At 41.4% G+C, this 13,615-nt stretch overlaps 1 protein-coding gene across 1 annotated transcript in view; it reads left to right on the top strand.

The window, feature by feature from the left end:
• LOC102215427 (calcium-dependent secretion activator 1-like) overlaps positions 1–13,615 on the top strand; it is a 212,684-nt gene that overhangs the window by 63,334 nt on the left and 135,735 nt on the right. The window contains exons 6-8 of the mRNA XM_013915623.1: positions 2,867–2,968; positions 3,065–3,128; positions 3,646–3,769. Coding sequence (XP_013771077.1) covers positions 2,867–2,968; positions 3,065–3,128; positions 3,646–3,769 — 290 coding nt within the window. The remainder of the gene's footprint in view (positions 1–2,866; positions 2,969–3,064; positions 3,129–3,645; positions 3,770–13,615) is intronic.

The raw sequence follows: 13,615 nt of genomic DNA, 5'->3' as shown, positions 1-13,615 counted from the left end.
TGATTAGCGGCGGCATAGGCACACTTAAAATTTCTTCAGAAATTTTCGCTTTCTAGTTGTTTGCTAGAATTGCTCTGAGGCAAACCGAAAGCCTTAATCCATGGTATCACCAAACTCTTCCCACACAGTTTTTTGCATCAACCACTGCCTGAGCTTCACTCTCCTTGGCTTAGCAGTCAGCTGCAACTGGAGACCAAGTCCGATCTTTACCATCTGGTTCTCAGATTATTCCCACACCAAGAACGAACTACCCTGCAGCCACAACTCCCTGGAGCAGGCTCAGCAATGGAGATGCAGAACATGGTTCACTCAGCATCAGTATCTGCAGAGCACCCTTAATAATCTAATCGAAGCTCTGCCAGAGGTGGGAATTGAAGATGTCGTGGAATGGTGCCTCTGCCAGCTCATTATACATTTGGATGCACCAGCATCTTCCCCAACCACCAGATCCAACAGTTGACAGTTCAGCATCTCTCTTTAACTGCATGTCCAAGACATATAGCCGTAGATCTGATGATATGATTACAAAATCAATCATCAACCGCTGTGTCCTGGTGTGTACCAGAGTGCACTCTCCAGCACCCTACCCAGTGAATCCAACAAGGCTGACACACGGGTACAGATGACAGTCAGGACCTAAGGTTCCCCCTAAGGTGCAGGCAAGCAACCCCTCATCCACTGGTGAAAACTTCAACATACAGGCAGCAAACTGGGAGGATACAAGTATACCCACCCCTGCTTGCTCATTTAGGGCAATTCCATAATCAAACAGAATCAGTCAACGTGCTGCTAGGCAGAAGCAGGACTCGGGTGTAGACTCTCTTCAAATTAAAAAGTAAATTTATTTACTAGTGGTGCAACTACACTACCGCCCAAAGATTTTACAACAATCTTTCCAGTCATTTATTGCAATTCAAGTCATTCAAGTCCAATGAATAGCTTGAAATGGTACAAAGGTAAGTGTTGAACTGCCAGAGGTTAAAAAAAAGGTAAGGTTACCCAAAATTGAAAAATAATGAACATTTCATAATTATAAGAAAAGGGCTTTTTCGGTGAACACAAAATAGGTTAATAATTTAAAGCTGTCCTGCAGGTTGATCAAGCCTTGAAAGCTGCTGTTACTAATGCCTATGGGTGTTTCAATTTTTCTGGATTACTTAGAACCCCCTGTCTGCATAAATGCAGTGATGGAACACACCGTGATACCATACCTTAGTGAGCATCAGTTGAACAGTATTGCACTGCAGAAAGTAGTGTGTTGCTACAAAATGGTGAGAAAAAAGGCAATTAACAATAGAAGAGAGACAGATAATCACAACACTTAAAAATTTACCTCTTTTCTATACAGAAATTGCAAGAAAATGTCAAGGAAAGCAGAAGCAGAAAGAATACTGAAACTATAATTCATGTATAATTACGTTACTTTCTATAACACACACACACTCACACGCACACATATGCATGTACACTGACACAGACCTACACTCACCCCCCACCCCCTCCAAATGCCTTCGAAGCTTATGTCTTCTATGTCGTGACATGTGCTGATTCATGTGCTGAGGTGCTTTTTTCTGGTCTCAAACTGATCTCCCGGTTGGAGCTCAGTCTGGGGGGAGTTATTTTTTCTCCTCGTCTTTCCTCATGTTGTGCATTTTCCATTGTTATACCTCTCTGACCTGTGTTCCCCATGTGATGTTGTAATGAATGTATGGTCGGAAGGGTAAGATGGTACTGGCAAAGGTCAGCAGCCTTAACCCAACAAATTTCCAATTGCTTGGGACTAATAAAGGTTACCTTATCTCATCTTAACCAGTAATTTGAGGTTGTTGAGGAAACACTGTTAGTTAATAACATAATAGGTGAATAATGTGGTCATGGATTCACCAAGTGCTTTGCCGACTAATAAAGTGTTACCACAAAAACAAATGTTTTGTTTATGTGAATCTGCATGTTGAATACTTTGTACCAATTTTGCATATTTAAATAATTTAATTAATCTGAAATATAATTAAACCATCTCAGCGTGCATGCCTCCACTTACAATGCCTCCTTCAGTTATAGGCACAACTACTTGATCCTGGTTTGCTGTTGGATGCTTCATAATGTCTCCTATATGTAAGACATTATGAAGGCTCTACAAAGAAATGTTGGCCCACCCCATGTGCTGTGAGAGCCTGTAACTCATTCTCCAGGGGGCAAACTGAAACTTTTTTCAGATTATGTTGGTGCCACCAGCACGGTGGCACCGTGGTTAGCACTGTTGCTGCACAGCAAGAGGGTCCTGAGTTCAATTCCACCATCAGGCCGGGGTCTTTCTGTGTGGAGTTTGCATGTTTTCCCTGGGTACTCCGGCTTCCTCCCACAGTCCAAATCTAAATTGCCCATAAGTGTGAATCTGTGAGTGAATGTGAGTCTGTGTCTCTGTGTGTTGGCCCTGCGACAGACTGGCGACCTGTCCAGGGTGTACCCTGCCTCTTGCCCTATGACAAGCTGGGATAGGCTCCAGCGCCCCCCACGACCCTGGAAAGGATAAGAGGAAGCGAATGGATGGATGTTATATGGAGTGACCCTGATAAGAAAATTTAAATTTAAATTTTCTGATTAATTCCAGTTTCAACACCACAGTTTTAATAAAGAACAGAAGATATGCATTTTACATTTCAATTAATAAAAGTAAGTAATATTGCCATTTCCTTTATTAAAAAAGTTAACAGTTTTTTAAAAATATGAATTATACGTTAGATCGAAATCTGAGGTATAAGCAAATGCTAACATTATCCGTGGAAAATATGGGTATTTTGACATTTGTGCTGAAAGGTTCAACAGAAACTTTGAGTGCATTTTTTCAAATGCCTCTGTGTTTCAGGCCCGACGGTATCGGCACAGTCACTGTTGAGGAGAAAGAGCGCTTTGAGGAAATCAAGGAGAGGCTACGGGTGCTTCTTGAAAACCAGATTACACACTTCCGGTAGGACCCATTGCACCAACTACACAATGACACATTGCCCATTTGGACAGTTGAAGTTTGAAAAAACAAAACAAAACAAACCTCTTTTCTAAACAGGTACTGTTTTCCATTTGGAAGACCTGAAGGGGCATTGAAGGCAACTCTGTCCCTGCTCGAAAGGGTAAGACTGCTGTAACACAGGATAAAACATAAGATTGATCCTACCTGTTTTTGGTGGCTCTTTGGGAAGGACTATATGTCCAGTCATACAATACTACGCTGCTATTTCTTTTTTATCATTGTTGATTTTGCTACTGCTTGCTAGGTTTGTCAGGTTTCTTTTTATTTACTGGAGGGAAAGAGTTAGTTGATTTTTATAACAAACAATATAAACAAACTGAAACCTGTTTAATTCTGCTCTCTACCTTTAAACTTTAGCTCAAACTGTCATCTTTTCTTGAAACTAATGATAATATTTCCATGCCAAAACCAAACAAAACAACAATAATTAAAAGTAATAAAACTCTTAACATGAGGACAACAAAACCTAAAGATTTAATGGAACATATGGTGGCTATAGAGTAATTTTTTCATTTAAGCCTGAGGACATGTTTTTACAATATTTATTTACATCTTTTATTAAAAGGTACTGCAAAAATAAATAAATAACAATAATTTTGCTGTGTTTTTTGTATAAGGTTTTAATGAAAGATATTGTCACCCCAGTCCCACAAGAGGAAGTCAAAGGTGTGATCCGTAAGTGTTTGGAGCAGGCAGCTCAGGTCAATTACCAGCGTCTGTCAGAGTATGCAAAACTGGAAGGTACGTTATTACTCTGCTCCTTTGTGTGAACGCAATCTTGCTATAGTACTAGTAATAGCTGCAATAGTAGTAGTCGTAGTAATAGCTGTTATGACATTTATTGTTTTTTGGAAATTCCATTTCCATCTTATGGGAACTGTCAGATAAATATATCCAAATGAAGAACACATTACAGTTATAGACATTGCATACCTCAACAAAAACAAATGCCAATTAATATGCTATGCTGAACCAGATGGGAAAGATCTGAAGTGCAGAGGGGATTTTCTAATCTTAGTGGGGAGGTTATTTAAAATTATGGTGACAGTATATGAGAATGTTTAATAAGCTTGTAAAACACAGAAAATTGAAATGCAAAAGTAGTAAATATTTTCACCAAATTTGACCAATCAAACATTAATAAACTGAAACAGTAGTAAACCGATGAAGTCAGGGGTCTATTTCTCTATAGATTTTGCAGACAATATTTGAAATGCTAGAACAACATTTCAAATAATGTCTAGTATCAAGATGGATAAAATCAAGCAAAACTGTATGGTAGTACTTTAAATGACAGCAACTATTTAGTTTTTCTTCATCATTTTTTTACTAAGATAATTACAGTAAAAATGCATTCAATTCAATCTTGCTGACTTCTTCCACCGTGCTTTAGCTTCTCGTTCAGCCGAGTCTTACACTGCCTTGGTTTACCTTTGACTTGCCTGGTAACTGAGAAGATTCTCCTTGTTTCCTGTTCTGGGTTTTCCTTGTGTTCTGATGACTTCCACACTAATCCTTCTGTTTTCCTTATCTATTGGCCTTTTCTGCTTTTAACCTCTGTTTTAAAGCAGGTGGGCAAGTAAGACACAATGAGACTATCTTTTGTGCCAGGATTTTATTTTACTTTTGTTTCTTGCCTCGTCTAGGTTTTCTTTAACAGCCACAAGCATTCTGTAGGCCCCTAAAACAATGACGTATTTACTGTGTCAGAACACTAACCTCTTTTAATGTGTGATAATTCTTCAGATTTGACATGTGAATATGTAAATTTAATATCTTTTGAACTTACTATATGTGTGACCTTAAACCTTTGACATTAAGATTATTAATGTTCAATATAACAGCTGAGCTATTTTCTTGTCTTCTGAAATAGACTTTACATATGCAGCACCAATATTTTCTCTGTTTTAGGAACAGATGTCATTATTCTCTGGAACTTTTTCATACTTGACAATCAAGTCTAACAGACTCAAACTGACACGTTTGATTAGAGTCCTGTAATACACATAAGACAAGTAATTAACTGCTTTGAATTTAAGGGTGTTTTCACACATGCGGTGTGTAATTAATTCAAATTAACTCTGGTTTGTTTTTGCCCTTTGGTGTGACTCGTTTGGGCAGATATGAACACAGTAATTGCACTTGGACCAAAACAACCGCACTCTGGAGGAGGTGGTCTTGGCATGGTTCCAAATGAACGCCAGAGGAGCTGGTTTACCACGTATAACAACTAGTTGTAATCAGTTTGAACTAAAAAAAAAAAGCTGTACATATGCTTTGTATTCTAGGATGTGGCAAGGTTTCCGTTATGCCCCACTTAAAAATGAAGTGTTGTCTGGGGTGGGGGCCCCCAGCCACTAGAGGTCAGCGACCGTAACAGTTTCCATGATCCTTATCTGTTTACTTTTTGTTTATGTCCAGTTTATGTGTCGTAGTCTTAGTCAGTGTTTATTTCATGTTTTATATTGTTAGTCTTTGTCCTAAATGCATTGTTTTCAGTTTTGCTGCCCTCTGTCTCATTTCCTTGATTTAGTTCAGATGTGTTCCCTGGTGTGTTCCATCTCCCTGATTACCTCATGTGTGTGTTCAAGCCCTCAGTTTCCATAGCTCTTTGTCGCGTTGTACTGTTTATAGTCTTAGCATTTTGGGTTTGCAACTCCACGCACTCTACGACACAAAGTGTTTTAGGTGTGCAAAGGTCTGTATGGGCTAGCAACTAGCTGTGAAATGAATGTAAATCCTTGTTCAAGTAGAATACAAGACCTTTTTCCTGTATTTACTTTTGTTGCTTCCACTCCAGACAGCTCTGGCGAATAAGCAGACTGAATCTTCTCACGTGGTTTGTAGTGACGCATTTTGATTCACTTGGATTTTTTTTCTATGTGTAAAAACAAACCCAAACATGGGGAAACGATAAAACTGACTAGAACCGCATCAGCTGATTCAGACCAGAGTAAATGAACTACAGGTGTGAAAATGCCCAATGATACAATAGAATGCTGCTCAAAAAAATTAGAAATTCTTTGAAAACAAATTAGGTTTCAGTGGAGAAATTACATAATGCTGGATATGAAAATGCAAATTATCAACCTACAAAAGGCTAATTTCAAAGACACTCAAAAATCAACCAAAAAAACGTAATGCGGCAGACTAGTCCATGTTGCTGAAACTTCACTGTAGCAACTCAAAGCGAGTTGTTTGAATGTACTTGCTCCTAATGAGAAGGCATACTCCTAATGACTCAACAGATTGTGCTCCTGGACAGTCTGAGATGCAGCCTGGTGGTACTGGATGGACTGAAATATAGTGTGCTAAGGGTCCTCTATTGGATTTAGGTCTGGCAAGCTTGGGGGCCAGTCTATGTTATCAGTTCCTTAATCCTCCAGGCGCTGCATGCATGCATGCTCTTGCCATATGATACATGTGCATGTCATGCACCAGGAGCACCTAGGACTCAGTGCAGCAGCATAGGGTCTGACAATGGTTCCAAGGATTTAAACCCAATATCTATTCAGGTGCCGTTGCCTAGCAGTGACCACTGGTACCTCTAGAGGCTATTGGGCAGACGTTCACATCGGTGTCCTGTTGGAGGTCATTTTGTACTGCACTGGCAGTACTTATCCTATTCGTCCTTGCGCAAAGGGCAGATACCCGTCCTGGTGATGGCTTGAAGATATTGTACAACTTCACATTCTTGAGACTGTGCTGGGAGACCCAGTAAACCTTCTGGAAATGGTATGTATTGATGTGCCGTCCTGGAGGAGTTGAGCTACCTAAATCCTACTACCTCTGTAGGGTCCAGGTATTGCCTTATGCTACCAGTAGTGAAACTGACCCTAGCCATATATAAAACTAGCAAAAAACAGGGAAAAAGATGTCACCAACAAAAGGTAAAACCATTCCTGTTTTGCAGTTGACTCATTATTACTCCTTTCGCTCCGCCACCCTTGTTCTGTGTCTTCCTAGTCTTGTCTCTGTCTCATCCCTCTGTTCCCCATATTTAGCCAGTCTGCGTCTCAGTTTGTGTTTCTTGTGTTTTATGTTGATAGTCTCTTGTCCTGTGTGCATCATGTTCAGTTTTACTTCCCCTGTCTCGACAGTTAGATTATGTCCAGCCATGTTCCCCAGGCGTTTCCTCTCCTACCCGAGTCCCTCTTTTGTGTATATATTGTCTGTATCTCCTTCTGTCCAGTTTTGTGATATCCCATCTTGCTGTGTGTCCTGTCGGTACTGTGTTTCCCTGTATTATTCTGTTTGTTTAGTTTCTCTAACTTAGCATTCCCAGTTTAGTTGTATAACCTTAAATTAAGTAAACTGCTTCAAGTATAGTCTTGCTTGTGAGTCTACATTTTGGGTCTGCCTGCCTGCCTCACACAGTAGCATGAAAAACTATCCCAGGAGTTTAACTGACTTGGTGCTATACTTTAATTAAAAGATGTTTCTTTAATCTTTTTGAGCAGTATATTTATATATATATGGCTACCTCAGTCATGCCCCACAGCTTAGATATAAAACAGCTGCGCAGATGTGAAACCAGTGATGGTTTGATTGGAACACATCTCCAAGCGGCCTGAAGCTGGAGACAGTCTCTCACTCCAAGAAGCAGACATCATGTCAAGGGGGGGCAACCAAGTAAGCAAGCTTACAATGTAACCGTATGTTACCATATTGAGACTTACAGTTACTTACAAGTACTTACAATTTCCATATGTGCGGGGTAACTCACCCCACAAGGAGACAGTCAAGGCCCCACCAGATGCAAAGGCCCTGCCTGGGGGGGGCAAACATCAGTCTGCCAGATGCAAGACTGGCCTGAGCAAGTCAAGATGCAAGGACCGCTCATGGTTGGCCCGCAAGCTGATCAAGGAGACAAAGGTTACAGCTGAGGAGCATCTAGCACCTGCTTATGCCTCTAGGTTCCCCTAGAGGCATAAGCAGGTGGCTGCCACCCAGTAGGACAACCGGGACTTTGACAAGTGCCTGCCCAGGATGGAAGGCAATTAAGAGCTGGTCTGTTGTCCAAATCAGCTGGGGATACCTGACGTATAGAGCCAGCGCTCAGCCTTGCTAAGCGCTTAGCGACAGAGGTGAATGGCCTTAATCGCTATCACCATTCAATGCAGGGTCACAGCATAAGGGATGGACCTGCTCGAAAGTGATCCACTCGCCTGGGAAAGGAGGTTCCTCTGGGCCGGAAGCTCCCAGAGTCTTGAGTTGAGGAGAGGCTGGATCACTGAGAACCAGGGCATGTTGGGCCAGAAAGGGGCCACCAGGACAAGCCTCGTTTCTGCAGCCTGGACCCGGAGAGGACCAAGTGGAAGAGAGAGAGAAAGGAGGGAAGGTATACAAAAAAGCCTTGTTCCAGGGATGCACCAGGGCATCCCACCCCCGGAAAGGGCTGTCGAAGAACAGGGGGCAGTGTGTTGACTCCCTGGAGGCAAAGAGGTCCCCTTCTGCCCTTCTGAAACAGTGCTAGATTTGTTTCAACCACCTGCGGGTGGAGCCTCCACTCCACCCCCCGACATGATGACTGCTTCTGTATTCAGTGGCACGTGCACAGCCCCGAGGGAGCAGAAATGGGGGAGAGCCTACTGCTTTAGCCTTGCGGCTATCCTGCAGAGGAGAAATAAGCCCAAGCCCCCTTGCTTGTTGACATAGGCCACCAGAACTGTGCTGTCCTTCCCAACAATCACATGAAACCACTGCAGTCGAGGCAGGAAAATCCCGAAGTGCCAGGAAGACGGATCCAGCACATTGATGTGCACAGTGGCAGCCATCAGACCCGTGAGGGAGAGGCACAGCCCCCGGCTCAGTAGAGAGTGGAGGCCGAAGTGGTCTGGGCATACACAAAAGACCCATCGCCGTTGTGCCTGCAGGGCTATTTTTACTCTTTGGCTTACGACACAGTCTGACCCTGATTTTATTGTTTTAATCTAATGTGCTGATTTTATTGTTTTAAATGTGTTTTTTTTCCTTTTTCTATTTTTTTTATATATATTTTACCTATCTTATATTATTATTACTATTTTTCTCATTTTTTTAACATGCTCAATGTATCATGTTTGACATGTCAAGTGTACAGGACTTTGTGCTCAGCTGGTGGCTGATCTGAAAGCGCTATATAAATACATTGCTTGCTTGCAACGTAGCTGCAACACTGTTCTACTGAAGAGGCACAGACCAGCCAGTCATCCAGGTAATTCAAGATTCTGAGGCCCCGCAGGCTCATAGGAGTGAAGGCCGCATCCTGCATCTCAGGAAGGTCTGGGGGACCACAGAGATGCCAAAGGGGAAGTCTCCGAAGACCTGCCCATTGGACCAGAATCTGAGGAAGCGCCACCGCCCCTGCCAGATTAAGACCTGAAAGTAAGCGTCCTTCAGATCGATGGTGGCAAACCAATTCCCTGCAATGATGGCCTGACATACACTGGGGACCTTCAGCATCTTGCACCTCAGGGGCCAGAGATAGCAACTGAGGTCTTTGACGTCCAGAATTGAATGGAGACCCCCATGCTCTTTGGGGAGTAGAAAGTAGTGGTAGAAAAACCCCCACGGGCAGCTTCCACCTCCCGTATGATAGCCTTTGTCATGAGGGCTGGCAGTTCTTCCTGCAGAAAGGCCTGCTGGAGGTTGCCTACTGAGGGGAAGGTCGGGATGTTCGCTATGGGGGGTCTGTGGCAAATCTGCGGGCGGTAGCCCTGGGTCATGAAGGAGATCACTCAAGGGTCTGCCCACAGACCCAACCAAGCCATCCTGCATTGTGAAGACCGGCTGGAGGATGACTTAGCCTTGGTGACTAAGGGCTAGCAGGAGTGTCTTACAGAAGTATCCACATGCCACGACAGGGAGTGGAAAGAGAGTCTCGATATGATAGAGAACTTAGCCTATCCCAGCTGACATCTGAGGTTTGGTAAACCCTGAAAGATCCCCAGTTCACTGCAGTCATAATGCAGAAAGACAAGCAGCCATGCACACCTTCAGTCCATTTAGAACTGCCAGTTAACCTAACAAGAGCTGTGGGAGGAAACTTGCACACATGCACAGATAGTACAGTAACAATGGACATGTTCTATCCACTGCACCACCTTGCTACCCATTTATTTTTTTCTCCATTTCATGTAAGCACACAAAAAATTGAAATCAATTTGACAAACAAAACTAGAGGATGTCCCTTAATCTTTTAACTCCATAAAATCTGCTAAACATAGTTCCATGTACAAATTTCACAATGATACATATTGTACCTTTTAATACAATGTGTGGTTAAAGTTCTGATTTTCTTGCAAGAAAATGTGAGGTAGTGGTAGCAAAAAACTTTATATTAGTCAAACCCTAGTGACCATTATGTTCGTTTGCGCTGACCCTGGCCTTTCGCATGCCTCGGTATCCTGCCTCTTTCTCTATAGGGAAAAAGAGAGAGATGTATGAGCATCCTGTCTTCTGCTTGGCCTCTCAAGTGATGGATTTAACGATTCGTGAGTACCTTCCTCCCCAGCCTCAATTAATTTGTTTTCTTATTATTACAGTCAGTATGCACGTAAACCACCAGAAGCAACCGCAAATTTTTGTCATCTCTGTCATCCTTTTGGTCTGTAACATTGATTGTTATACTGTGCTCTAAGCCCTTGTTCATTACTAAAACACCTTCTATTCTTTCTGTAATCTACTTTGCTGTACTGCCTGAAACCACCATTTCTGTCTGTCTGCAATTTGAATGCATTTTTACTTTGCTTATGTGTAAATTAAGTAAAATAAGTTTTTAAGGCCATGGTACAGACAAGGAAGACCCCCAAATCTAGCTGTTGTTAAAAGCATATCTTGTCAGTTCCCAGTCCTTTAAGGGAACATGTCTGATTGTGAATATGTCTGCCTTTGAATGAAAAGCCCATGAAATGCTGATTTAGACTCCATATATTGCACTTAGACTTACCAGCCACTTCAGTAGGTATACATGTTCAATAGCTTCTTAACACATATCTAATCTGCCAATTACATGACAGCATGTCATTGCATTTATACATGTACACATGGTCAAGACAATCTTGTGAATTTCAAACTGAGTGTCAGGAAGAATAAGGAAGAAAGAGAATGTAAGTGAGTCATCATTATGGATTTTTCAGGTTTTGACTTTTGAATCCTTCATTATCATTTAATGCTTCATTGGGTTCTGAGCTAGCTTGTGTACATTCTCTTTAGTCTGAGTTATTGGTCTTATTGAATGGGTTTCAGTTAATATTATACTTTTTAATATTTTGGTTGTGTTATTTTTCTTAGTGCTGTCTTCTGTGTCAAATCTGTTTTAGTGTCCTTGACTCAGTGTTTTGATTATTTCCAGTTTTATTGTAATAGTCTTTTTCCTTTGTATGTAGTATTTCGTTTACTTTCCTTGTCTCATCATCATGGATTTGTTTCAGCTATCTCTCCTCATCCTCCTGAATCCATTTCCGTAATGTGTGTATGTAAGCCCTAAATTTGTCTTAGGGTTCTGTTGCGTCATACTGTTTTCTGTTTGCACTGTTTGCTTCCTGAGTAGTGAGTAGGCTTGATTTTGTTTTCATCTGTTTTCAGCCGTTTTGGACTGTCTGTGTTACCTAAATAATGGTTCATCTTTTGTTCATTGACACAAGACAACTCCTGCTCCTGTAGGTCGAAACTTTTCGTTATTTCAACGAACAGTGTCAGCGTGGAAATCTCTGCCAGGACTAGAAATAAAACCATGATTGATTTTGTGTCGTTCATTCATCAATTTAATCTGTTTCTGATCAATATGTGGGTCATGGTAATGGAGGTTAATTTATGTAATACAAAACAAAAAGAAAAAAAACTTGGGACATGCAATGTTTATGTTAAAACTGTTGCAGCGTTTTCAAATGATGGGACAGTCCGCACTCACTTTCTCTTTTAGATAATAATTTCTGCAGCTTTTGAGATAACCGTTTCACATAGTAGTGAGCTGGCAGGGGTGCACAATTTCCCATACCAAAGGATGCTCTGAAATAGAGAAAATATCAAGTGAGTGCCAGTTAAATATAAAAATGATAAATATTATTTTAGGTACCTTTCATAATAGTCACCTTACACAGAAGTATTAAAATCCAGAAAGAAAAAAACAAAATCATCTTCCACCTGTAAATCTGTAATGAGTTTTAAGAGACTGACAGAGAGTCACTGTTAAAGATGTCGGGACAGTATGAATGGGTCTCTTGACATGCGCAGAAGTTCAGAGAGATACTGTGGAGCAGTATTATGAGCAGATTATGCATTTCCTCAACTAAAAGAGTACAAAAATCAAATAATGAAATATTCATTGGGAAAGCAGGCCAGAAGAAAAGAAACTGTGTGCTAAACAAAGACAGTCATCTTAAGATGTTTCACACCATTAATGAGAAATGAGGGAACCATTGCTTTCTGTTACTATATTTTATATTTTAAGGTCAACAAGTTAAAAAGTTTTCAGTTTTTCAAGCCTGACTTAAAACATTAATCTGTGGGTGGTGGACCTCAGACCTAGGAGGGCTTAAAGTGTTTTAATGGTGTAAAATGTCTTTGTTCTCCTATTGAGCACCAGTAATAAATAATATAGATTTTATTGCTTTTGCTTTTTTTAAAAATGTTGGCAGCAGACAATTCATTTTATTTTATAAGTGGTAATATCTGACCCTAAAACTGGACACCTACTGAGCACTTGTTGACCTCATATCACATTGATTTCACTTTAACAGGCTGGAAGTGCCATGCATTCAGTCTTTTACTCACAGCATGTTTTAAGTAGATTCTCTCCTGGGGAACACGTGTTATATGTGCAGCTTGTTAAGGCATAGCTTAGTAAAACCACTGACTGAAGTCACCTTGAAGACCACTGGGTCTCCACACACTTCACCTGCCTGCATTCATATATCCGGATCTTGCTGCTCTCATTCCTCTTCTCTCCAGAGCATACTTCTACCTTTCCAAGGACTCTTCCACCTGCTCCCTACTCTCACCACAGATCACAATCAACATCATAGTACATGGAGACTCCTGCTAACTTCATCTGTCAACCTGTCCATCACCATGACAAACATGAAGGGCCCCAGAGCTGATCCCTGACCCCCACCTTAAACCCATCTGTTCTTTCTACCGCATAGCTCATCATTATTTTGCAGTCCTCATACATGTCTTTCTCACCTATTCCTGACTTTCTCATGCAGTGTCACAGTTCCTGTCTTTGCACTGCTTTCTATAGATCCACAAAGACACAGTGAAGTCCTTCTGACTTTCCCTGTTCTTCTGTTCTGTTCTTCTCCATCAGCATTTTCAAAGCAAATATTGCATCTCTAATGCTCTTTCTCAGCATTAACCCATACGCTTCTCACTGATAATCACCTCTCTTCTTAGCCTAGCTCCAACAACTCTCCCCATAGCGTCATGGTATCAATTTTATCCTTCTGTAGTTCCTACAGCTCTCCATATCACTGCTGTTCTTTAACATCGGTGTCTGTTAATTTGGGTTGAACCCAGGACTGTATAGGCGTTGGCTGAATAGCAGTGGTGTTCACCTTGGGGTGTCGGTCAGAACACACAGGACGCACAGATAAAGGTTATACC

This window comes from Pundamilia nyererei, unplaced genomic scaffold (assembly GCF_000239375.1).
Source record: "Pundamilia nyererei isolate P.nyererei 1_Seehausen unplaced genomic scaffold, PunNye1.0 scaffold00333, whole genome shotgun sequence".
In the NCBI taxonomy this organism is placed as follows: Eukaryota; Metazoa; Chordata; class Actinopteri; order Cichliformes; family Cichlidae; genus Pundamilia; species Pundamilia nyererei.
Note: the sequence above shows the minus strand (reverse complement) of the source record. Positions and strands in the feature narration are given on the sequence as shown.